This window comes from Bufo gargarizans, chromosome 2 (genome assembly GCF_014858855.1).
Source record: "Bufo gargarizans isolate SCDJY-AF-19 chromosome 2, ASM1485885v1, whole genome shotgun sequence".
NCBI lineage: Eukaryota > Metazoa > Chordata > Amphibia > Anura > Bufonidae > Bufo > Bufo gargarizans.
Window position 1 is genome coordinate 718,522,778 of NC_058081.1, and position 27,545 is coordinate 718,550,322.

The following is a 27,545-nucleotide window of genomic DNA, read 5'->3' on the forward strand; positions in this document are numbered from 1 at the left end:
GTTGCCTTTTGCTAACACGTTGCGTATCAGGTGGGGGTGCAGTTAGCTGTGGCGTGTTGACAAAACTTTTCCACATCTCTGCCATGCTAACCCTGCCTTTAGAGGAGCTGGCCGTGACACAGCTGCCTTGGCGACCTCTTGCTCCTCCTCTGCCTTGGCCTTGGGCTTCCACTTGTTCCCCTGTGACATTTGGGAATGCTCTAAGTAGTGCGTCTACCAACGTGCGCTTGTACTCGCGCATCTTCCTATCACGCTCCAGTGCAGGAAGTAAGGTGGGCACATTGTCTTTGTAGCGTGGATCCAGCAGGGTGGCAACCCAGTAGTCCGCACACGTTAAAATGTGGGCAACTCTGCTGTCGTTGCGCAGGCACTGCAGCATGTAGTCGCTCATGTGTGCCAGGCCGCCCAGGGGTAAGGACAAGCAGTCCTCTATGGGCGGCGTATCGTCATCGTCCTGCCTTTCCCCCCAGCCACGCACCAGTGATGGGCCCGAGCTGCGTTGGGTGCCACCCCGCTGTGACCATGCTTCATCCTCATCCTCCTCCACCTCCTCCTCATCCTCGTCCTCCTCGTCCTCCAGTAGTGGGCCCTGGCTGGCCACATTTGTACCTGGCCTCTGCTGTTGCAAAAAACCTCCCTCTGAGTCACTTCGAAGAGACTGGCCTGAAAGTGCTAAAAATGACCCCTCTCTGACATGTCGGGGTAGTTGTGAATGAACTTCTGCACCACCAAATTCAGCACATGCGCCAGGCAAGGGATGTGCGTCAAACCGGCTAGTCCCAGAGCCCACCAGGCCGGGCTTGAGGTTCACCGGCAGCAACCACTCGTCGGTCTGTTGTTCTATACCCCGCCACAACTCCTGTGCGGTGTGGGGCCTGTCCCCCAAACATATGAGTTTCAGAATGGCCTGCTGACGTTTACCCCGGGCTGTGCTGAAGTTGGTGGTGAAGGTGTGTGGCTGACTGGATGAGCAGGTGGAAGAAGAGGAGGAGGAAGCCGAGAAGGAGGAGATGGCAACAGGAGGCAAAGAATGTTGCCCTGCGATCCTTGGCGGCAGAAGGACGTGCGCCAAACAGCTCTCCGCCTGGGGCCCAGCTGCCACTACATTTACCCAGTGTGCAGTTAGGGAGATATAGCGTCCCTGGCCGTGCTTACTGGTCCACGTATCAGTGGTTAGGTGGACCTTGCTACAGATGGCGTTGCGCAGTGCACACTTGATTTTATCGGATACTTGGTTGTGCAGGGAAGGCACGGCTCTCTTGGAGAAGTAGTGGCGGCTGGGAACAACATACTGTGGGACAGCAAGCGACATGAGCTGTTTGAAGCAGTCTGTGTCCACCAGCCTAAATGACAGCATTTCATAGGCCAGTAGTTTAGAAATGCTGGCATTCAAGGCCAGGGATCGAGGGTGGCTAGGTGGGACGCTGCCGTGTGACATGGTTGAGACGCTTGGTGACGGAGGTGGTGGTGGTACATCCCCTGTTTGCTGGGCGGCAGGTGCCAACGTTCCTCCAGAGGCGGAGGAAGAGGCCGAGGCGGCAGCAGCAGAAGAGGCCGAGGCGGCAGCAGCAGAAGAGGCCGAGGCGGCAGCAGCAGAAGAGGTAGCAGGGAGAGCCTGAGCGACTTCCTTGTTTTTAAGGTGTTTACTCCACTGCAGTTCATGCTTTGCATGCAGGTGCCTGGTCATGCAGGTTGTGCTAAGGTTCAGAACGTTAATGCCTCGCTTCAGGCTCTGATGGCACAGCGTGCAAACCACTCGGGTCTTTTCGTCAGCACATTGTTTGAAGAAGTGCCATGCCAGGGAAGTCCTTGAAGCTGCCTTTGGGGTGCTCGGTCCAAGATGGCGGCGGTCAGTAGCAGGCGGAGTCTCTTGGCGGCGGGTGTTCTGCTTTTGCCCACTGCTCCCTCTTTTGCTACGCTGTTGGCTCGGTCTCACTACTGCCTCTTCCTCCGAACTGTGAAAGTCAGTGGCACGACCTTCATTCCATGTGGGGTCTAGGACCTCATCGTCCCCTGCATCGTCTTCCACCCAGTCTTGATCCCTGACCTCCTGTTCAGTCTTCACACTGCAGAAAGACGCAGCAGTTGGCACCTGTGTTTCGTCATCATCAGAGACATGCTGAGGTGGTATTCCCATGTCCTCATCATCAGGAAACATAAGTAGTTGTGCGTCAGTGCAGTCTATGTCTTCCACCGCTGGGGAAGGGCTAGGTGGATGCCCTTGGGAAACCCTGCCAGCGGAGTCTTCAAACAGCATAAGAGACTGCTGCATAACTTGAGGCTGAGACAGTTTCCCTGGTATGCATGGGGGTGATGTGACAGACTGATGGGGTTGGTTTTCAGGCGCCATCTGTGCGCTTTCTGCAGAAGACTGGGTGGGAGATAATGTGAACGTGCTGGATCCACTGTCGGCCACCCAAGTGACTAATGCCTGTACCTGCTCAGGCCTTACCATCCTTAGAACGGCATTGGGCCCCACCATATATCGCTGTAAATTCTGGCGGCTACTGGGACCTGAGGTAGTTGGTACACTAGGACGTGTGGATGTGGCAGAATGGCCACGTCCTCTCCCAGCACCAGAGGGTCCACTAATACCACCACGACCACGTCCACGTCCGCGTCCCTTACTAGATGTTTTCCTCATTGCTATCGTTCACCACAACAACAAAAATATTATTTGGTACAATGTATTGTATTCATATTCAGCTGAATATAAATTTGAGGCCTAGTATTTAGGCGCTGGGTGACAGGTATAGATTTACTGACAGAATTAGACTTGGAAATGCACAGTAGCGTGTGTGTGAAGTTATTCTGAATGACCCTATGTGCACCTTGAATATTATATACCCTTTTAGGGATGTATTTAAAGTAGGCCTGATACAGCAGAAACAACTAAATTAGGAAATTGCTAAATTGGGAATTGTATTTCAACCCAGAACAAAAAATGTGCTTTGACGGACACTAAATAACTTGCCCAGCCAGAACAGTACAGCAGTAACGACAGATTTAGCGGGATATAAATTTGAGGCCTAGTATTTAGGCGCCGGGTGACAGGTATAGATTTACTGACGGAATTAGACTTGGAAATGCCAGTAGCGTGTGTGTGAAGTTATTCTGAATGACCCTATGTGCACCTTGAATATTATATACCCTTTTAGGGATAGATTTCAAATAGCTCTGATACAGCAGAAACCACTAAATTAGGAAATTGCTAAATTGGGAATTGTATTTCAACCCAGAACAAAAAATGTGCTTTGACGGACACTAAATAACTTGCCCAGCCAGAACAGTACAGCAGTAACGACAGATTTAGCGGGATATAAATTTGAGGCCTAGTATTTAGGCGCTGGGTGACAGTTATAGATTTACTGACGGAATTAGACTTGGAAATGCACAGTAGCGTGTGTGTGAAGTTATTCTGAATGACCCTATGTGCACCTTGAATATTATATACCCTTTTAGGGATGTATTTAAAGTAGGCCTGATACAGCAGAAACCACTAAATTAGGAAATTGCTAAATTGGGAATTGAATTTCAACCCAGAACAAAAAATGTGCTTTGACGGACACTAAATAACTTGCCCAGCCAGAACAGTACAGCAGTAACGACAGATTTAGCGGGATATAAATTTGAGGCCTAGTATTTAGGCGCTGGGTGACAGGTATAGATTTGCTGACAGAATTACACTTGGAAATGCACAGTAGCGTGTGTGTGAAGTTATTCTGAATGACCCTATGTGCACCTTGAATATTATATACCCTTTTAGGGATAGATTTCAAATAGCTCTGATACAGCAGAAACCACTAAATTAGGAAATTGCTAAATTGGGAATTGTATTTCAACCCAGAACAAAAAATGTGCTTTGACGGACACTAAATAACTTGCCCAGCCAGAACAGTACAGCAGTAACGACAGATTTAGCGGGATATAAATTTGAGGCCTAGTATTTAGGCGCCGGGTGACAGGTATAGATTTACTGACGGAATTAGACTTGGAAATGCACAGTAGCGTGTGTGTGAAGTTATTCTGAATGACCCTATGTGCACCTTGAATATTATATACCCTTTTAGGGATAGATTTCAAATAGCTCTGATACAGCAGAAACCACTAAATTAGGAAATTGCTAAATTGGGAATTGTATTTCAACCCAGAACAAAAAATGTGCTTTGACGGACACTAAATAACTTGCCCAGCCAGAACAGTACAGCAGTAACGACAGATTTAGCGGGATATAAATTTGAGGCCTAGTATTTAGGCGCCGGGTGACAGGTATAGATTTACTGACGGAATTAGACTTGGAAATGCACAGTAGCGTGTGTGTGAAGTTATTCTGAATGACCCTATGTGCACCTTGAATATTATATACCCTTTTAGGGATAGATTTCAAATAGCTCTGATATAGCAGAAACCACTAAATTAGGAAATTGCTAAATTGGGAATTGTATTTTAACCCAGAACAAAAAATGTGCTTTGACGGACACTAAATAACTTGCCCAGCCAGAACAGTACAGCAGTAACGACAGATTTAGCGGGATATAAATTTGAGGCCTAGTATTTAGGCGCCGGGTGACAGGTATAGATTTACTGACGGAATTAGACTTGGAAATGCCAGTAGCGTGTGTGTGAAGTTATTCTGAATGACCCTATGTGCACCTTGAATATTATATACCCTTTTAGGGATAGATTTCAAATAGCTCTGATACAGCAGAAACCACTAAATTAGGAAATTGCTAAATTGGGAATTGTATTTCAACCCAGAACAAAAAATGTGCTTTGACGGACACTAAATAACTTGCCCAGCCAGAACAGTACAGCAGTAACGACAGATTTAGCGGGATATAAATTTGAGGCCTAGTATTTAGGCGCTGGGTGACAGTTATAGATTTACTGACGGAATTAGACTTGGAAATGCACATTAGCGTGTGTGTGAAGTTATTCTGAATGACCCTATGTGCACCTTGAATATTATATACCCTTTTAGGGATAGATTTCAAATAGCTCTGATACAGCAGAAACCACTAAATTAGGAAATTGCTAAATTGGGAATTGTATTTCAACCCAGAACAAAAAATGTGCTTTGACGGACACTAAATAACTTGCCCAGGCAGAACAGTACAGCAGTAACGACAGATTTAGCGGGATATAAATTTGAGGCCTAGTATTTAGGCGCTGGGTGACAGGTATAGATTTACTGACAGAATTAGACTGGGATATGGCCAAAAAATAACCACACTATTGCTGGTTAAATGCACTTGGTGTGACAGCTTCACCCTGATGTAGGCTTTAGCCAAAAAACAACCACACCATTGAGGGTTAAATGCACTTGGTGACAGGCGCAGCTTGCCGCTGATGTAGTATATGGCCAAAAAATAAACTGACTATTGCTGGTTAAATGCACTTGGTGTGACAGCTTCACCCTGATGTAGGCTTTAGCCAAAAAACAACCACACCATTGAGGGTTAAATGCACTTGGTCGCAGCTTGTGCTGGTGCACCACAAGAAACAAAATGGCCGCCGATCACCCCAGAAAAAAGTGACTATCAAACGGTCTGGGCAGCCTAAAAACAGTGAGCAATTTAGTATTAGCAGCTCAATAACCCACAGCTGCAGATCGATCAATAATCAATTCCTTTGGAGGAGTTAATCTGCCTAATCTCACCCTACTGTCGCAGCCGCAACCTCTACCTACGCTAATCAGAGCAGAGTGACGGGCGGCGCTATGTGACTTCAGCTTAAATAGAGGCTGGGTCACATGGTGCTCTGGCCAATCACAGCCATGCCAATAGTAGGCATGGCTGTGATGGCCTCTTGGGGCAAGCAGTATGACGCTTGTTGATTGGCTGCTTTGCAGCCTTTCAAAAAGCGCCAAGAAAGCGTCACAAAAGCGCCCAGAAAGCGACGAACACCGAACCCGAACCCAGACTTTTACGAAAATGTCCGGGTTCGGGTCCGTGTCACGGACACCCCAAAATTCGGTACGAACCCGAACTATACAGTTCGAGTTCGCTCATCCCTACTCAAAACAAATTCCCCATTTGAATGGACACAATCCCACGTAAAATTTCTAGGCATAAACATCACATCTGACCTAGCTAAATTATATGAGGCTAACTTTCCGCCTCTGCTCAGAACAATTCCTGATACTTTAAATTCATGGTCTCCTTCCTTCATTTCCTGGCTAGGCAGGCGCAATATTTTTAATTCCCTTATAGTACCTAAAATCACCTATTTACTGCAAGTTCTACCGATTAAACTACCCAGTAGCTTTTTCAATTCTTTTAGAAAGATCTGTTCTTCCTACATTTGGGGAAACAAGAAACCTAGAATTTCTAACAAGATCTTACTGCTGCCCTTCGTTAAAGGAGGAATCGGTTTCCCTTCCATCACAAGATACCACAGAGCGGTCCACATCAATAGGATCATTGATCTATTGAGACAGCCTAAACACAAGCTCTGGGTCCCGTTAGAGGAGAAACTGATAGGTTCCCCGATCAGGCCTCTATTGATGTCTGAAACTAGTAGAGCCACGTCCCGGAGCACAGATAACCCACTCATTTCAACCACTCTGTCAATATGGAGCATCCCGGAAGTGAGAAGCAATTGTATGCCCTTCCCCTCCCCCCTCATGAGCATTAGGGATTGACTCAGTCTACACACAGAGTGGTTTAAAATCTTGCCTACACAAATACGAGACTCAACACTTCCTATTGAGGAACTCCTAGACAGTGAAGGTACCTTCCTAAGTGTTACAAATATAATAAAGAAGTTCCAATTACCCAATTTAAATCAGGTACAATACTCTTATCTGAAAAATTCTGTGAGCCCCACCATTAAGAAAATAAGAACAGATTCATCATTATCCTGGTTTGAAAAACTCGCTATCCTACAAAAATAATCTCCACTGTCTCTAAGAACTTGATACTACTAGAATCCCCCCCCTCCTTATATTTCCTAAAGGAATAGGAAAGGGATCTAAACGTAAAATTCTCAGCAGAGGATAACAGGGTATTGTTGAATGCACCCAGATTGTCTTCTAGATGTGTCACAATACAAGAGAATGCATACAAAGTACTCACCAGGTGGTACTTAACCCCTGTAAGATTGAGTCTGATGTATAGTAGCTCTTCTGACAGATGCTGGAGATGCTTGGTTGAGAAAGGCTCCTTTCTACACATTTGGTGGTCATGCCCATATATTCAGACGTATTGGGATAAAATCTTTAACTTGATTAGAGTCATACTGGGACTAAACAAAGACTCACTCCCGACTTGCCCCAAGACAGCCCTCCTGTCTCTACTAACACACCCTTTAGCTAACCCTAAAAAGGCACTTTTGAGTATCCTACTGGCAGCAGCCAGACTTCTAATTGCTCACAACTGGAAGTCTACTACTGCACCGTCAATATCCCAGTGGAAAAGTAAAGTAGAAGCTTTAGCCAGGTTGGAGGAGTTGTCGCATTGGGAAACACGCTCACATCATAAATACCTGAAAATCTGGTCCCCCTGGAGAGATAATATCGATTACATCACCACTCAACAGATTATAGAACTTGATACTCCCTCTCTTTAGTTCTCACCCATAGGGGTCCACTACACGTTTTCTCTATGCTTAGTGCATTACTTTATGTGAGATGCTTGACACCAACTTCTTACGCCGTATTGACGAGATGCCTGGTCACTCCAGCCAGCTCACAGATTACCTTTTTTACATTACATCCTGTAGGTTCAGTCTTCCGCCTTCACATTGGTGGTAAATGAATGCCCTCCCGCCATGCCCCCCCCCCCCCTTCCTACCTAACCGTTCAGTTTATTTTTATTTTCATTTTCATTCATAGTTTCCTCTTGCTTATATTCTTTCTTTTTGGTTTTACCTCACTTGATATTATTAACGTCAGAAGCTAGGTACTATCGCTTGGCTTCTTGCTTCAACCGGACAAGGGTTTTCTCTGTAATAAAGGGGGACGTTGGTCTTGCATGTCCCAGCTCAGAGAAGATCGTTTAACACAGCTTTTTGTCTGAAGACGTGATGCTATTAGACAACAGGTTGCAAAGGTTAAGTTTACCGATAATGAATGTTTCTCGCATTTTAGCATGCCTCATCTTCCTTAGTCGGTCAGACTGTATTGTAGTATACTAAATTGTACCTTTGTCCTATAGCTGTACACTTTTTTGTGCGGACTTGCTTGTATACTATTGAAGAATCTGCTTGATAGCACTACTGTTTGTATACCCTTATCTCTGTTATAAAATCAATAAAAAGATTTTAAAAAGAAATAGCACCCATAGGTAAACAGCAATCAACATAAAATTGCCCCTCCCATCTAAAACTGAGTAAATGAAAGCTATGCTGAAGAATGGGCAACAGACGAAAAGCAGCCTCAATGTACGTTTTCGCCAACAACGCCCCATACCCGAAACGTCGCACCCACCGCACAGCCTCGTCAAACGACGTATACGACACTGAACATAACTCGTCAATACCATCGCTAACAGAACTCCCCGCAGGAAATGACAGATTGTGAATAAGCCGAAACTTCTTCAGCTCCTTTTTTGGCACCAACCCCAACGGCGACACCCACAAACCCTGCAACGGACACTCAACAAATGGGCCCGCTATTCTCCCCGCTACCACTTCCTTGGCAATGTTCTCAAACTACCACCGGGTGAGACAACGCAGAAGACAAGTTGCGATCAGTGACCACAACCCCCTCTAAAACTGTCCCTAAAACCTGATAACAACAACTCCACCGCCTCCCGATTTGGATAAACCCTTAGAAAAATCTCCATCTCGACCTCCTTCACTGGAGTCACCCCTCTCCTGCACAGCCTCATATCCCTTGCCTTTTCCGTGCTTAAAATACTGCGACAAGCTGTGAGCCCCGCTGCAACCGGAGCATTCGTGCTTGAACCTGCAATCTGCCAAGTACTTACAGTACCCCTCATTAAACTGCCAACAGCATCCCTTTTTATTCCCACTATTCAATTCTGTCGCCGAGGAACCCCCGGCCACAACCCGAGAGGACTGGTTACCCCCTTTTGGAGCAGAGATTAGCCGCATCCATAGGCTGATGTCCTTATGGTCCCACCTAATACTAGGCCGGACTGCCTTCCTCTGACGAAACTGCTCGTCATACCTGAGCCAAGCCAACCTCCCATACATCCGATATGCCTCCCCCACCGCATTCATATAGCAAAAAAGCACCGAACATTGTTCGGGCACCTTCTCGCCTATCACACTTGCCAATATAGCGAAAGCCTGCAGCCAATTCAGAAAAGTGTGCAGTATAAGCCTATACTGCCGCTTCTCCTCCTCCTCCCTTTTGCTCTCATCCAACCTCACCCTATCCAACTAGAACTTCTCCAACGGAAGTAACGAAAATATTTCAACATACTCGTCCTTCCAAAACTTCTCGTCCTTCCAAAGGGATGAACGACGGGAACTAACCCGTCCTTCTCCCGCAGGCACCCGACGCGGTGCCGGATTTCTACCGCTACGCCGGCCAGCCATAGCCAGATCAGCCCCAGCCGGCCGCAGTGGAGGATACCAAAGTGGGCTCCGCAAACGTCGCCGCACACGGGGGGTCGCCTCGGGGCTCAAACGCACAGACGGCATGGACCGCCGAGCCCTAACCCTCCCCACTAACGCAGCCGGAGGCGCAGCGGGCGCCGCCATAGCTGCCTGCAAGCTCCTCTGAACCCACGCAGAACCATGCTGTTCTGCCGCGGCCCTGACTGCAACCAACAAATCTTTAAGGGAAGCCATAACTAACTGCAGCACTGCCAATAAAACCCTAACTCACCGATATACCCCGTACACTGGTGCAGATCCCACCCCTACCCTAAGAAATATACAGCACGCGAAAATAGCAAACCCGCCCTCTTTCCTAACATACAGACACCTAACCTGAAAACACATACTTAACCCTTTCCTGCCTACATACTTCCCCCTAAGTCAAGTTACACTACGCTAATTTCTGCGCCTTGCTCCGGTGCTCTACAGATTGTAAGCTCTTGTGAGCAGGGCCCTGACTCCTAGTGTTTCAGTTGTATATTAGCCAGTTAGTTTTGTTTTGTACATGAACCCTATCAAATTGTAAAGTGCTGCGGAATATGGCAGCACTATATAAATAAATATTATTTGTGGGAGGGGCGGAGGCTCTTCATATAAGAGCCACAGCCTCACTCACAGGGGCTTGTTCTCAGGTGCAGGCGTTCCGGTCGTGGATTTCGTTTGGACGTTGGACGTGTGCTTGTACTTCGTTTTGCGGCCGCCTCACGCTACAGCCCCGCAGCGAGTGGGTAAGTGTTTTTTCGTATCGAGCAGGAACAGCGGCGGTCCTACCGACAGGCGCACTTCTGGTCATGCGGCGGGTGCGGTCCAGCGTGGAGCGCACGCACTTCCGGTTCCCGGGGCCGGCGGATCAGGCGTCTCCATGGCACGAACAGCGCTGCGGCCGCGTGCGTTCCATCGTGGAGCTCATCAGTAGCGCATTCCTGGGGGAGCATTGGGATGGCACTATGCGGTGTGCGTTCAACATCGGCGCGCACGTGCCTCCCGATGCTGCCAGATTGTTGGGCCATCCCCCTTGCCGGTTGCCATTGCTGCGGCGGCTGCGTGCGTTCCGGTGTGGAGCGCACGCGCATGTTCTCCCAGTCCGGCGTCAAGGGGGGGGAGTGGTCTGGTTGGGCAGCGGTCTCGGGAGCCGCGTGCGTTTCACTGTGGGGCGCAGGCGGCTCCTCCTCCTGCCTGCAAATCCTGCCACCACAAATTCCTGCACCATCATCTTGAATAACACAATTAATTAAGGCATAACGGCCTGGGGAATTGCATTAGCCGGAAACAACTTGCGTTCCAGCTTGGAACGCACCAGCTCTGCAATACAACTTCCGGCCCTGCATACAGGCCGCCGAGTTGCTCCTGTGTGCGGCGCTACACCCAAAGTTGCTGGGCATGCGCACGGAACCGGGATGCGTTCCAGGCTGGCACGCATAGGCACAGGGACACACAGCAGCGCCCATCCTTCTGTTCATGCGCCTGGCATTTTCGCTTCCTGATGTCCTTTAACCTACTGTCAAAACATCCAACATAGCGTTCTTGTAGCAATGCTCAGGTCCAAGTTCGCCTACACTGGCATATGGGTTCAGCATGTTAGAAAATAATTTTTTTCCCATTTTCATGGTCCAAAAAAGAAAAGAAAAAAAACGTAAAAAAAAAACAAGATGGCCATCCTGTGCAGGATTCGCCCTGCTTCGTTCGCACTTTATTGCACCTGGTCACGCCCAGGCTTGTCTCGTCTTCCTGGTACGCCCAGGCCACTGTTGTCGTCGTGTCATAGCCACTTAGTTTTTGTCACCAGGGCACAGTCGGTGGTCTTGTCATGTCATAGTGTCTCCCCTGGTTCGCCCAGGGCACGGTACATCCCTGGTACGCCCAGGTCTTCATATTTTTCCTTCTCTGATACGTGGGTCTTGACGCACCTGTCCGCTGGCTTATCCGGGTTGTTTTTCTAAGGGGCCATTCTCCGGCCGCTCCCCTGGTCATTCTTTGCTGTTTTTCCCTGACTCAAAGGTTCATCATGTCAGTCTGCCGCATTCGCGGGCCGCTGCTACGCGCAGCCTCTATCTCATGGCAACGCGTCATCACTTCTGTCACCCACCTGGTACGCTCAGGGGGCCTTCTCCGGTCAAGAAACCGGTCAGATACGCTAAGATTGTTTACTTGACCTAGGGGTGCGCCCCATCCTGGCCAGTTCGTCTGGTTCTAACAGGTATGTGGTCATCTGTTATTCTGCACTCTCAAATTTCACCTGTTACTTTTATTTTCAGGGTTTTCCCTATTTCCTGTTCCTATCGGTCCTATACAGGTAAGTTCGCACTGACTCCGTCAGTGTACCCGTCGGGTCTATGTTCACGTTTTAATTGGTCTCTTCGTCTGTCTGGCTAGGTCAGGTTCTGCTAGTCTGTGTTACGGGTTCTCATTCCGGTACGTGTTTTCTCCATCTTGCACCTTTTCAATCCTGTTCCTTCATCACCTTCTCGTTTTTTTTCTTTTTTTCTTCCCTTTATCTGTCACACCTTTTTGTTTCAACAGCTCTACTATGTCTCGAGCTTCGGATATAGATGACAGCCTATCTGTCTCCGGGTCGGTCATGTCAGGCCAGGCGGGTCCATCATCCCTTAGGAGTTGGACCATACCGAAGTTGTTAGCAGAGCTGAACCGGACAGGCATCCCGCACTCGGCCACCGCCAGGAAGGCAGAGCTGTACAAACTGCTTATGACCAACTCCAGCGCTTCGGCGGTGCAGCCGGAGACGTCTTCGATCCAGTTATCACTGGTGCAGGTCTTGACGCACCTGTCCGCTGGCTTATCCGGGTTGTTTTTCTAAGGGGCCATTCTCCGGCCGCTCCCCTGGTCATTCTTTGCTGTTTTTCCCTGACTCAAAGGTTCATCATGTCAGTCTGCCGCATTCGCGGGCCGCTGCTACGCGCAGCCTCTATCTCATGGCAACGCGTCATCACTTCTGTCACCCACCTGGTACGCTCAGGGGGCCTTCTCCGGTCAAGAAACCGGTCAGATACGCTGAGAATGTTTACTTGACCGAGGGGTGCGCCCCATCCTGGCCAGTTCGTCTGGTTCTAACAGGTATGTGGTCATCTGTTATTCTGCACTCTCAAATTTCGCCTGTTACTTTTATTTTCAGGGTTTTCCCTATTTCCTGTTCCTATCGGTCCTATACAGGTAAGTTCGCACTGACTCCGTCAGTGTACCCGTCGGGTCTATGTTCACGTTTTAATTGGTCTCTTCGTCTGTCCGGCTAGGTCAGGTTCTGCTAGTCCGTGTTACGGGTTCTCATTCCGGTACGTGTTTTCTCCATCTTGCACCTTTTCAATCCTGTTCCTTCATCACCTTCTCGTTTTTTTTCTTTTTTTCTTCCCTTTATCTGTCACACCTTTTTGTTTCAACAGCTCTACTATGTCTCGAGCTTCGGATATAGATGACAGCCTATCTGTCTCCGGGTCGGTCATGTCAGGCCAGGCGGGTCCATCATCCCTTAGGAGTTGGACCATACCGAAGTTGTTAGCAGAGCTGAACCGGAGAGGCATCCCGCACTCGGCCACCGCCAGGAAGGCAGAGCTGTACAAACTGCTTATGACCAACTCCAGCGCTTCGGCGGTGCAGCCGGAGACGTCTTCGATCCAGTTATCACTGGTGCAGCTGCAGTCTACCCTAAACTCGTTGGTCGACTCGGTAGCTGATGTCCGGGCGAGGGTATCAGAGCTGGAATCCCGGCCACCCATGGCGCCCCCGTCACCCGTCCCGCTGATCGCACCGTCCACATCGGGCTGGCTGGCACCAGGTATGCCCAGGCCCATTCCCCAGGTGTCCCCCTCACACTTCATTCCTGACAACCTCAAGGCAGGGAAGGATGCTAATCCTCATTGCCGCTCAAGATGGGCCCGAGAACAGGGTTATCAATTGTGGGGATGTGTCTGTGGTCCTCAGGGCCAAGGACTAGCGGCTTAATCGCAAATTGACTATTCCCGAGTTCGTCTTGGCATTTAGCCTCTTCAGAGACATTATCTGCACCGCACAGCCGGAAAGGAGGGAAGAGCTGGACAGCTACTTGTACCTGGTCACTGACCTAGGTCACAAGTATGGTGGTTCAGCCTTCTACGACTACCATCGTTCCTTCTCAGCTAAGGCGGCTGCAGCTCTGGTGCAGTTCCAATATGTTACCAGCTGGTCCTTAATTGACACAGAGCTCTTCTGTCGTCACTTCGCTGGCCTCAGGGCACCCAACTGCTCAACGTGCCAGTCCATTTTCCACTCATCTGAATGGTGCCCAAATAGCGCTCACCCGTCTCAGGACAGGGCCCTCCCCGGAACCTCCGAGTCTCTGCCGTCCAACCCCTCCACTGACAAGCTGGGTAGACCCATTGTCTACTTGGGAAGAAGTGAGGTCTGCAATAATTTTAACTCAGGAGGCTGCTCCTATGCCAGCTGCAGATTCCTTCCACGTGTGCTCCCTGTGCTTCAGAGCCCATCCGCGGTCCGCCTGTCCCAAAAAAGCTGCTAAGGGATCCTGACTTGCCGACATCAATGTGGACCTCTTGGCGGCTCTCCTTCAGGATCACCATGATCAGGACTTCATGGCGTTTCTGTTGTCAGGCTTCCAGCAGGGGTTCCACACAGGGCTCATTACACTGCCACAGGTTCCCTGGGAAGGCAGGAATCTGCTGTCAGCCACCCTGGACCCTCCAGCAAATAGTGAGTTGCTCCAGTCCGAGGTGGAGAAAGGTTTCCTCATAGGCCCTTTCCCACTCATCCCCTTTGCATCATGGCGCATCAACCCCATCGGCCTAGTGTCCAAAAAAAACACTAATAAAAAAAGGTTGATTTATGACCTGTCCGCCCCTCAAGTTTCTACAATTCCCTGCCTCAATTTCCTGATTCCATCGGAGGAATTTGCTATGCGGTACTCCTCCGTAGACAACGCAATTCAAGCCATCCTGTTGCATGGCAGGGGCGCTTGGTTGGCATCAGTTGTGGCAGTTCTATGGCATCGAGTGGGCCAGCCAGTATTATTTTGCCAATCAGCCTTACCAACTAGTAATTCACAAAGTTATTACATTTTTTATACTTTAACGCAATATTGTCAAAGAGAAGCAGAAAGAGACGACTTACATGTGGGAGGACCAGGAGTGCAGTTGTCAGTGTTGCAGCATGAAGTGCTCATCCTCATATGTCCTTGTTGTAGGCGCACACTGCCCTTTAAGCCACATTGAGATGAAGGTGCGCATGTCCTGTCCAAAGATGTAGACTCCACTCCAGCTAAAAATAAACAAAGCAAACATTTTCTCTTACTGAAATAGGAAAGTATATATATAACCAGTAAATAGTATGTATAATCAATGTATCCTGCCCTTCCATATTCTCTGTGATCCAAACATATGGAGGAGCGCAGATTGTGTACACTGGTTAATTGTTATGCACAAATGTCTATTCTTACAACAGGTCACATTTAGAGTTGAGCGGACACCTGGATGTTCGGGTTCGGACGAACCTCGGGACCCGAACTTGACCCCGAACCCGAACCCCATTAAAGTCAATGGGGACCCGAACTTTTGAGCACTAAAATGACTGTAAAAATGTAATGGAAAGGGCTAGAGGGCTGCAAATGGCATCACAATGTGGTTAAGAGCATGGCAAGTGCTCTGCAAACAAATGTGGATATGGAAATGACTTTAACCCCTTAGTTACCACCCATATGTGTTTTTACGGCGGTCACTAAGGGGCCTTGCGCTGGAGCGCCGCCTTTTTACGGGGGCACTTCAGCCCAAGTTAGCGAGTAGCGCTGTAGCTCCGTGCCTCCAGCTCAGCAGTGATCAGAGACCGTGACAAGCGGTCTCTGATCACGTGATTGCCGTGATACACTTTATCACGGCGATCACAGAAAATACCGGCAGTGGAGCTGCCCGCACTAAACTTTCTCCCTCCTCTCATGTAAGAGAAGAGGGAGAAAGTCTCCAGTGCAGTGATCGGGTCCCCCAGTGCTTCTGGCCCTAAGCTGGGTCCCGATCCTCACCCCCCACCCCCCTTACCCTCAATAAAGATGGCGGCGGCGGCCCGGTGCATGCGCAGACTGAAAACCACTCACCGCTGCTCTCAGTAAGGTCTCTCTCCTCAGGAGAGGAGAGAGTAGTTCAAATTATGCCCCGACCCGGTCCACCAGCACCCCGATCGGGGCAATATGGCCCACAGATGTGTTAAATAAAGTTATTAGGGCGCCCCCCCCCCCATCACATCTAAATAAATAAAAAAATTGTAAGTGCAGTCAAAATAAAGTAAAGATGTGGAAATATATTTCTGATAAAAATATTGAATAGCATTTATGTATGTATGTGAAATATTGCAGTTGAAAATAGGAAAATGTGCCAATTTTTACACATGTACAATATGTGACAAGAAAACAATGTCAGAATTACTTTGATGTGCAAAACCGTTAAAGTTATTCTAAGCTAAAATGACACATGTCATATTTCCAAAATTTGGCTTGGTCATTAAGGCCCAAACAGGCTTGGTCACTAAGGGGTTAAAGAACATAAAATACATAAAAATAAAAAATAATAATCTTGATCTAGGAGGACAAGGTCCATATGGAGTAGGAGGTTGAGGAGGCGGTGGATGTGGCGGTGTAGGTGGAAGTGGTAGTGGAGGAGGAGGTAGCCTACACTGGTTTTTGGTTTAAAATTTTATTTTTAAATTAGGGTACACCCCAAAACATTGGGAAATATAACCTGTGATGACCCCCTGCAGTCGTGCTAAACACATGTTCAGACAATACACTGGCTGCAGGGAAGGCCAGCACTTCCAAGGCGTAAAGGGCAAGCTCAGGCCATGTGCCTAATTTGGAGACCCAGAAGTTGCAGGGGCTGACCCCTGTCAGTCAGTTCGTGTAGGCGTGTGCATACTTACTGACCCACCATGTCGCACATCCCCGTGATGTTCACGATTCAATTTGATATCTGCTCTATCCACTTTTGATGTTCATTTATGCGCCTACCATGGTGATCACGGGTGGCGGGGAATCAGGGTTCCAGGCCAGAGAGGGAGCGTGAGAAAGAGAGACCACATCCAAGGGAGGATTATTTTTTTCAAATTTTAAATTATAGAGCGGAAATATGGGACAAAGTATTAAAGTGTAAAAGTGGGACAACTTTTTAAAGTTTAAGCATTGAATGAAAGGATGTCGCGCATCAATGAATTAAGAATTTCTCACAATTTATTCCCTGTCAACTATGCAGAGCAGGTGTTTCTATCTGGCAAAACATGAAAAATGTCACCTGACAATGTAATTGACGATTTTTTTTTTTTATTTATGTTCCTGTCACCTATGTAAAGGTGCCCCAGTGACATCCACCATCCATTTGGATATCTTTTCTATCAACTTTTGATGTTCTTTTCTGAGCCTACCATGTTGATAATGGGTGGCAGGGAATCAGGGTTCCAGGCCGAAGAGGGAGCGTGAGAAAAAGAGACCAAATTTAAGGAAGTTAAATTTATTTTAAAAAATTGGGATCGAGCAGAAATGTGGGAAAAGCTATTGAGGCGCAAATTTGGGACAAATTACAGAAGCCCAAATGTTGGCCAAAAGAGTCAAGCGGAAATGTGGGAAAAGCTATTGAGGTGCAAATGTTGGCCAAAAGTGTATAGCGGAAATGTGGGACAAATTATTTAAGTTTATAATTAAGTTTAAGCATTGAATCAAAGGAGGTGGCGCACATCAATTAAAGAAGCATTTCAGAAATGTTATTCCCTGTCACCTATGCAGAGCAGGGGTTTATTCACGTCTAAAATTGTATAATGTCAACCCAAGAATGTAATAGAAAAATTACAGAAATGTATTAACCTGTCTATACCTCAAACTCTTACTCCATATGGAAGTCCACCTCTTAAATCATTTTCTTTTTTGTACGTATATTTTATTTATATCATTTCACTACTTTGTCATTTACATTTTTGGGTGAAATTCACAAATTTTTGTTTGTATAGCAAAAATGTAAATGACAAAGTAGTGAAATGATATAAAATAAAATACGTACAAAAAAAAAAAAAGTTTAAGAGGTGGATTTCCATATGGAGTAAGAGTTTGAGGAGCTGGTGGACTTAGCGGTGTAGGTGGAAGCAGCGGTGAAGGAGGACGAGGTAGCCAACACAGGTTTTTGGTTTTCATTTCATTTTTTTAAATTAGGGTACACTCTAAAAGAGTGTGAAATATCGAAAATACAACAATGAGCAATTGCACTGCAGTATAATAATGGCTGGTTAGTGCCAGTATACATGTTTAATCTGCACAAAGTACGGACAAGTCCTGAAGGATCCATGTCTGGCTCATTTTAATGAACGTGAGCTTGCCCACATTGGCTGTGGACAGGCGGCTGCGCTTGTCTATGATGACGCCCCTTGCCATGCTAAACACACGTTCAGATAATACTCTGGCTGCAGGGCAGGCCAGCACCTCCAAGGCATAAAGTGCAAGCTCAGGCCATGTCCCCAATTTGGAGGCGTGTAGCGTGTCAGTACGTGTAGGCGTATGCACACATACTGCTCCACCATGTTGGTGAAATTCTGCCTCCTGCTAAAACGTTCCATATCAGCTGGTTGTGCTGGTTGTTGTGGCGTGCTGACAAAGCTTTTCCACATTTTGAGCCCATGCTAACCCTGCCTTCTGAGGTGCTGGCGGTGCCCCAGCTGCATTGACGACCTCATCCTCGTCCTCTGCCTTCGCCTTGTGCTTCCACTGTGCCCCCGCTGTCAGGTGGGAATGCCACCAGCAGCGCGTCTACCAGCGTGCACTTGTACTCGTGTATCTTACTATCACGCTCCATTGACGGAATTAAGGACGGTAAGTTGTCCTTGTAATGGGGATCCAGCAGCGTGGCCACCCAGTAATTGGCACAAGTTAGAATGTGGGCAACTCGGCGGTCATTGCGGAGACACTGCAGCATGTAATCGCTCATGTGTGCCAGGCTGCCCAGAAGCAACGAAAAGCTGTCCTCTGTGAGAGGTGTAGCGTGTGTGTCCTCTGTCTTGCCCCAGCCACGCGCTTGTGATGGCCATGAGCTGGTCTGCTGTGAACATAGTTCCTCCTCCATCTCCTCCTTCTCATTTTCCACCTCGTCATCCTCCAGAACTGTGACCAGTCTGAACAATTGTGTATCTTAGATTTGTGGGTGCAGGAACCCACCCTCGGAGCCACTTGTGAATGACTGGCCGGAGACCCTATGAAATGATCCCTCTTCCTCCTTCTCCTCCTATGCAACATCCTCTTCCATCATCGTCAGGAGAGTTTTTTTAAGGAGGCATAGAAGTGGGATAGTAACGCTGAGAACTGCGTTATCGGCACTGGCCATGTTGGTGGAGTACTCGAAACAGTGCAACAAGGAACACAGGTCTCGCATGAGGCCCAGTCATTGGTGGTGAAGTGGTGCTGTACCGCTGAGTGACTCACCAGTGCATGCTGCAGCTGAAACTCCACTATCGCCTCCTGCTGCTCAAGAACTGTGCCCTGGCTGGACAATTGTGTACCTGGCGTTTGAGGGTGCAGGAACCCACCCTCGGAGCCACTTGGCAATGACTGGCCGGAAACTCTACGAAATGATCCCTCTTCCTACTCCTCCTCCTATGCCACATCCTCTTCCATCATCGCCAGGAGCGTTTTTTTTTTTGTTTTTTTTTTAAATTTTAAAGTTTTATTTTACTTTCGGTAAAACATACATTGAAACATTGAAACAGCACGCCAACAGAGGCGTAAAAGGGTACCATACACATCATCATAGAGGCACAATATTGTACACAACAGGGTTAGGATAAAATCCATACAGAAAAGTCAAGAGTTACTCCATAATCATGACTAGCATTCTATAGATTAGTGCATAAAAGACAGTATCGAGGCATGGCTGCATAGAGGGATTGTCAATGCAATTAGAGGGAGAGAAAAAGAGAAAGAGAACCCAAAGTAGTCTGTCACCACTTAGTGAGCTCAATACCGCCCTACATGTGGATAAGTCGTAGTCGGCTCGCAGTCGGGAGGGGATGTACATCTCTCTCTACTAGTAATTTACCAAGCAGAACTGGTCAAAATTTAAGTAAATAGACACATTCGCGTGGCTAATAGGACCGGGTCGTAAAGGAGGCCATATGATGGTTTGGGGTAGGCTAATGCTTAGGAAATCTGTACTCCGCCCAGGGGGCCCACTTTCTCAGGAATATTGGGTGAGACCGTGACTCCCAAGAGGCCATTTCCTCAAAGCGATAAATTTGGTCTACTTTAAGTCTCCATTGCTCCATCGAGGGTAAGGTAGCTTGTAGCCAATGCTTAGGAACCAAAAGACGGGCTGCCAATAAAAGTTGCTTGAAAAGGAACGTGGGAGGGGGCGAGTTGTCATCATTAAAAAGAGAGAGCAAAGCACCATAGGGGGATAAGGCAATATTTGAGGAGCAAATTAGATTACCGATCCGGAAGATTTCCGCCCACCATTTGTTGATGCCCGTGCACGTCCACCATATGTGTAAGAAAGTACCTTTCTCCTCTTGACATCTCCAGCACGCTGTAGACGTAGCTCTGGAGAAGTGCGAGGATTTGACCGGGGTGATATACCATTGTGAGAGGATTTTGTATCCATTCTCCTGTGCTCTAACACATCTAGAGGATTTGTGCGGAGTCTCGAATAATGTGGGCAAAATTTGAAGAGGAAGATTAACTCCTGTCTCTTGCTCCCAGGATCGAATGAAAGCTGGCTTAACAATTAGGGGGGGAGATCTTAGTTTGTTATATATAAGAGAAATAGGTTTTTTAGGAGGGTTAGGGCTAGTTATTAAAGCCTCAAACCATGTAAGGGGGCGAAGGAGTTCACCGTTTGTGTTATTCTTATTAACAAACGAGTTGATAAGTGGGATGAGGTTAAAATCACATGGTTGTGGGTTGAGAAGAGTATTAATGGTATCATTTGTTGGGGCCAGGCCCTGGGGTTCTAGAAGAAGGGATATTGGCATGGAGGAGGAGCTAACTAGTTTAGAGGAGGAGCTTCTAGGCCCGCTCGTGGATGAACCTAATATATCACTAATCGTGACCAGTGGGGACGGGAAGGGAATTGAGCAGTGGGAGAGATTCCACCATTTCCATGCATCCACTGTGGCCCTAACAATCGGGAAAGGTTGCAAGTTAATTTGAGGGGGTACTCTATGACCCAGACATAGAGCTCGAGCAGGTTGACCTATAATACTCCGTTCCATAGCCACCCAGGACTTGCTGTCGGAGTTTCTCAACCAGTCAATGGTTCGGGACATAAGAATAGCCTTCCCATATAGTTCCGGGTCTGGCAGACCTATGCCACCAGAAGAAGGCGACCTAGATAAAAATGAGTAGGACATTCTCGCTCTCCTACCATTCCATACGAACATTCTGAACTTTTGTTTCAGGGCCGAGTAATAAGACTTTGGGATGGGAATAGGGAGTACTTGTTGGAGGTAAGTGAGACGAGGGATAATAAGAGCAGAAAGGATATTTTTCCTTCCAAACCAGGAAAGGGTCGGCGCTGATTTAGTGAGTTTTTCCAAGGCTAAGAATAGAGCAGCCTTCAAGGGGACATAATTAAGTTTGAAAAGGTCTGAAATGTTAGGGCTAATTTTCACTCCTAGGTAAGTGATAGTTGGGGAGGACCAATTAAAGTGAGAATCCTTCATTAAGGAGAGTTTGAGTCGTGGCGAGACGCCCGTACAAATTACGGTGGATTTGTTTTCGTTAATCTTAAAGTTCGAAACTAGGCTGTAGTTCTTTAAATGTTCCTGGATTAGAGGGAGGGAAGTCTCAGGGTTTGATGTCATAATCATGACATCGTCTGCAAATGCAGCGATCTTGTGGGTCCTACCTCCTAGAGACAAACCTTTAACCTCAGTATCCATTCTGAGTCTAGATAAAAGGGGTTCCATGGCCAGGATGAATAACAGAGGGGATAGGGGGCAACCTTGTCGAGTTCCGTTTTGGATCCGAAAGGGAGATGATAGGTCACCATTGACCATCACACGGGCGGAAGCTTGGTCGTACATAGCAAATACAGCCTTGATATATGGATCAGGTAGGCCAAAGAAGGCTAGGACGTGTCGCAGATAATTCCAATTTATGGGGTCGAACGCTTTTTCGGCGTCGGTGCTAAGGAGTAAAAGGGGAGTAGAGGTATGTCTGGCATAGCAGAGAGCGTTGATGACTCTAGTTGTGTTGTCTCTACCTTCTCTATTACGCACAAAGCCCACCTGATCCATATGCACCAGCAGAGGGAGAAGGACAGCAAGGCGGTTGGCCAATAGTTTCGCGAGTATTTTAAGATCAATATTCAGGAGAGAGATTGGCCTATAGTTTGCACATTGCTTGGAGTCCTTCCCCTCCTTTGGAATCAAGGCTACATGGGCAGACGTCATATCCCTAGACAAGGGGACGCCCTGCAGGGACTGGTTGCAGACCGTGAGGAGATGTGGCAGAAGCTGTTTTTTAAATGTTTTATAGTAAAACACCGGTAGGCCATCTGGGCCCGGACTCTTCCCCTGGGGCATTTGGGCTAGGGCAAGGGAGATCTCGTCCATGGTAAATGGAGCTTCCAGCGATTGCTTTTGATCTACCGACAGCGCTGGGCATGTGGTAGACTTAAGATAAGCCTCTACTAATGTGGAGTGAGATGTTGGGGGAACGGTAGTGGGAAGGTTGTACAAGGCTTCATAGAAGTCCCTAAATTGTTTAGCTATCTTGAAAGAGTCAAATACCGGGTCACCCTTAGGGGAGGACAGTTGGTGAATATAATTGTCTGCTCTTCTAGATTTAATTCTATTCATCAGAAATTTTGTGGCCTTATCCCCGTGAGCAAAAAACTTATACTGGGAGTTGAGGTAGAATTTGGCTGAATTATTGTTTAACAGGGCTTTCAATTCGGCTCGTGCCTTAGAGAGCTCTTGGAGATGAGAGTCAGAGGGGGTAGCCTTGTGGGTGGATTCTAATTTGTTAACCTTAGAGAGAAGATTATTAATATTACTCTCCCTGGTTTTCTTTAGATGCGATCCTAAGCTAATAAGTTTGCCTCTGACGAAAGGTTTATGGGCATCCCAGACGGTTTGGGGCAAGATTTCTGGTAAAGAGTTCAATTTAAAGTATTCTTCTAGTAGTGACGCAATTTTCTTTATGGAGTCTGGGTTCCCTAGAATGAATTCATTTAATCTCCAATTAAAGTTCTTTGGCTTGCGAGTGGGAGAGGAGAGCTTCATAAAAATCGGGGCATGGTCGGATAGATGTATGGATCCTATTTTGGCCAGTGGGCATAATTGAAGGTGCTCTTTTGAAATAAAAAGGTAGTCAATTCGATGATAATTATTATGGACATGGGAATAGAAGGTATAGTCTAGGGTGTTAGGGTTGTGAGTGCGCCAGACGTCTATTAAGTGGAGATCCCAGAGAGTGTTTTTAATAAGCTTCAAGGAGCTTTTTGAATGGGAGGTTTTCCTTGCTGAAGAATCTATCTCGGGATTTAAAGCTATGTTGAGATCCCCACCCAGTATCACAATTCCTTCCTTGAAAGACTTAATAATAGGGGATATAGACGACAACCAACTAGCCTGTTTGGTATTAGGGGCGTATAGGTTTATAAAGGTATATTTCTGAATCCCAATAATCCCTTTAAGCATAATGTACCTGCCCTCAGGGTCTTGTATATGGTTAATGTATTTGAAAGGCACTTTTCTCTTGAATCCTATACTCACTCCCCCAGACGAAGCAGAACATCCCCCACAATGGAACCAGAGTGGATAGTGAGAGAATTCCAGATTGGGGTAGTGATTAAACCTGAAATGCGTCTCCTGGAGAAGTAGCACATCCGAGCCCTCTTTACGTAGGATAGTAAAAATCTGGCTTCTCTTGGAGGGTGAGTTAAAGCCCTTCACATTATAGGAAGCTACATGAATGTCAGCCATGGGTTAAATTTATTGTTTTCGGAAAGGCGCAAGGTGTGCCAGACCCCCAGGAGAGGACACTCACGATTTTAGATGAAACTCCCCCATCTGGAAAAGGAGCCGGGTCTGTCAGAACTGGAGTAACCCTCGGAAGATTCAGGTAGATGTGTGCCAGGTACCTAGAACTGAACAAAGGGAAAGGGAAAAAGGGAGAAACAAAACATAAAACCATAAACAAACCAGTTGCGTGGGGTGACCCACCAGTATAGAGCATGGGGGAAAGAATTGGTCAATGACCGGTTAAACAAACCGTACTGCACGTAAAATTGCAGCTTGAAAAAGATCTTATGTTACACTAAGCTATCATCGGGAGTTCAACAGATAGGGGGAGTTAGCCCTAAACTCTTAGGAAAGCAAAAGGGATAAGGGAGGAGGGAGAAGAGGGATTAAGGCATTAGGGATATGACACATAAGTTACAGAGGCAACACAATAGTAAGCTGAACTCATTCCTGGATCTACGAGCAGAAATTAAAACTAGCTACTCATAAAATAGTAAGAGTCCCCTGAAAGGAAAGAGCCACTTATCTGGATAGATCTCAGTGAGTCCAGCGAAAAAAAAAAAAAAAAAAGAAAAAAGACGTCGTGCCTCTGAATAGGAGACCTGTGTTGGGATGCAACTGGAGATCAGTCTTGAGACAGTCTCTTCGGTGTCAGCTGTCGGCTTCTCTTCCCCGCTTTGTGGTTCTTTGGAGTGTGTTGCAGGGCGAAGGCTTCCACCACCGGAACTTCAGGCATGGCACCCAGATCTTGGAATAAGTCCCAGTTCTCGATCTGCAGGGGCGGGATTTGTAGGTGGTCATAAACCGCCTCAAGATCGGCAAAAGTGGAGACATTCATGCGACGACCCCCCTGAAGAAAGGAAAGTCCAAAAGGAAAGTTCCATTTATAAAGGATCCTGTTCGCTCTTAGCCATTCTGTCAGCGGCTTGAGGCATCTGCGTTTCCTTAAGGTGGAGGGAGCCAAGTCCTGATAGATTGAGATCTGTGAGCCTTCAAACAGCAAATCTTGTCTGTTTCTAGCAGCATCCTGGACTGCGGATTTCACTTGGAAGTTCAGGAACTTACAAATAACATCTCTAGGGGGATCTTCTGCTTTGGGTTTAGGACGCAACGCCCTGTGTGCTCTTTCCAGCACTATCTCCAGAGCAAACTCAGGGCCCAAGAGTGAGGAGCATAGGGAGATGACTGCAGCTGGAACGTCGCCAGGGAGCACGGTTTCAGGGATCCCTCTAATACGCAAGTTGTTTCTGCGGCCTCTATTCTCTTGATCTTCAAGGGCGTTTTGCATCTGGTTCAGGTAAGACCCGCATCTCTGGAATGCATTTGAGGTGGCTCTCTGGTAGTCCAACATCTGGACCTGCTGACTCTCCAGGGTCTCAACCCTGTCCCCTATATGGCGCATATCCTGGCGCATGGCTGCGAACTCGCTCAGGAGGGGTTCAAGGGCTATACCCAGTGTATTCTTAAGGTACTGTCTGGTAATTGGGAGGGCTCCTCTACCTTGCGGCTCCTCGCCATCACTTTCCTCTTCCGATCTTACCCTCTGGGGTTGAGCGGACGCCAATTTGGAATCACGGGCCACATATGAAGCGGCTGCTTTCTTCAGGAACTTATCCATATCCCCACCTGCTACTTGACTTTTGTTAGAACTGGGGTGCTCCCCAGCTTTAGGGTTCCCGATCTTGACCATGTTTCAAGCGGTATGCTTAAGATAGCTAGTGCAGTAACGGTTTATAGTGCAGAGCTCAGGCACAGGCGAGCATCATATGCCGGCGTAAATTTTGTCTCCCACTATAATCTTCAATGAGCATTAATATTGCATTTTTTATCTAGGAAGTGGTGACAACCCTACATGGGGTCCGTATCTTTTATTTGCTTTAGGAGCTTGTCCCGATTATGGCTGGGCACGTTAACTACTCCAGTAATGGATTCTTTATTCAAAGCAGCTGTCCATATTAATAGGGAGAGTATAACTTTAATTACTTGGTTTAGCAGCTTTCCCTGGCTGCAGCAAGGCACAGTGTCTAGTGCCAGTATTGTAGGGGATTCAAAATTCCCGCTTCTCTCAGAGCCGGCGGTTCCGGCGGATTGATCTCTATAGTGATGCGGTCGCAAGTTCGGGGCCGCAGCGATGGCTGTCGCTGGAAACGAGGAGGCTGGCGCTGTATATCATTGGCACTTAGCAGGGGCCATTCAGGGCACTCACCGCTTCCACGCTCTCTCCAGGAGGGAAATCCTGGGTGATCTTTGCGGGCCCTCTGCTCTTTGGTCAGCCGCGGTGAACGGCCGGAACTACTTTCGCCGGTCCCTGGCTTCTTCTCACCGGCTTCCAGCTGCGCAGTCCTCTGTCCGCTCTCCGCTTGTCCGGAGGTGTCCGGATCTTATAGCTCTCAAAATAAGGCAGCCTTCACGTCCGCTAGGGTCCTCAGTTGAAACGGGCGGCAAGTGGCATATAAGCCGCGGGGCACGGCTTCAGTGTTCTGGGTGAGCACACTAATAAAGTCCGGTGCTCACTTAGTTCCTGTAGGCCTCAAATCTTCACCCTCACAGATATGGGCAAATAATGTATTTTCTTGATCCAGGCGATGACCTGGGATGGAATCTGGTGTCACAGGCGAATATAAGCCCAGATTTGCCAAGTTATCTCGGTTTTTGTCCACTTTTACTGCAGAGCTCCTGCAAGCAGCTTCTGCCCAGCTCTGCAGCAAGCTCCGCCCCCATATCGGGGTAATTTTTAAGACATCTCTGCACTACCAAATTCAGCACATGCGCCAGGCAAGGGATGTGCGTCAAACCAGCTAGTCCCAGAGCTGCTACGAGATTTCGCCCATTATCGCACACCACCAGGCCGGGCTTGAGGCTGACTGGCACAAACAACTCATCGGTCTGTTGTTCAAGGCCCGTCCACAGCTCCTGCGCGGTGTGGGTTTTTTCCCCCAAACAGATAAGTTTTAAAACTGCCTGCTGTCGTTTACCCCTGGCTGTGCTGAAGTTGGTGGTGAAGGTGTTACGCTAACTGGATGAGGAGATGGTAGAGGATGAGGAAGCAGAGTAGGAGGAGGAAGCAACAGGAGGCAAACTGAAGTGCCCTGCAATCCTCGGTGGTGGAAGGACATTCGCCAAACTGCTATCCGCCTCAGGCCCAGCCGCCACTGCATTTACCCAGTGTGCTGTTATGGAGATATAAGATCCCTGACCATGCTTACTGGTCCACGTATCTGTAGTCAGGTGCACCTTGCCACAGATGGTGTTGCGCAGTGCACACCTGATTTTGTCCCCTACTTGGTTGTGCAGGGAAGGGATGGCTTTCCTGGAAAAGTAGTGGCGGCTGGGCACGACGTACTGTGGGACAGCACCCGCCATAAGGCCTTTAAAACTATCCGTCTCCACCAGATGGAATGACAGCATTTCAAAGGCCAGTAAGTTTGAAATGCTGGCATTCAGGGCTAGTGATCACGGATAGGTAGGGGGGGGGGTAGTTCCTATTCCTCTCCAGCATTTGGGAGATGGAAAGCTGAACGATTCCGCGGGACATTGTGGAGATGCTTGGTGACCCAGGTGGTGGTGTTGCTAGAAGATCCGCTGTTTGCGGGGTGGCAGATGGCACTGTCACTCCAGAGGTGGATGAAGAGGCCGAGACTGCAGAAGAAGAGGAAGCAGGAGGAGCCAGAGACCTTTCTTGGTTTTTGAGGTGTCTACTCTACTGCAGCTCGTGCTTAGCACTTAAATTCCTGGTCATGCAGGTTGTGCTCAGGTTGAGAACGTTTATGCCTCGCTTCAGGCTCTGATTGCACAGTGTGCAAACCACTTGTGTCTTGTCATCAGCACATTGTCTGAAGAACTGCCACGCCAGGGAACTCCTTGGAGCTGGCTTTGGTGTGCTCGGTCCCTTGCTGCGGTGGGCAGTAGCATGCCTACTGTCTAGAGGATGGCCGCTCCACTTTTGCACCCTGTTCCCTCTTCTGCTGGTGGCTCTGTGCGACCACCGCCTC

General features: G+C 47.9%; 1 protein-coding gene across 1 annotated transcript in view; it reads right to left on the reverse strand.

The window, feature by feature from the left end:
• LOC122927107 (phospholipase A2 inhibitor and Ly6/PLAUR domain-containing protein-like) overlaps positions 1-27,545 on the reverse strand; it is an 89,543-nt gene that overhangs the window by 38,071 nt on the left and 23,927 nt on the right. Inside the window, exon 4 of the mRNA XM_044278690.1 lies at positions 14,686-14,832. Coding sequence (XP_044134625.1) covers positions 14,686-14,832 — 147 coding nt within the window. The remainder of the gene's footprint in view (positions 1-14,685; positions 14,833-27,545) is intronic.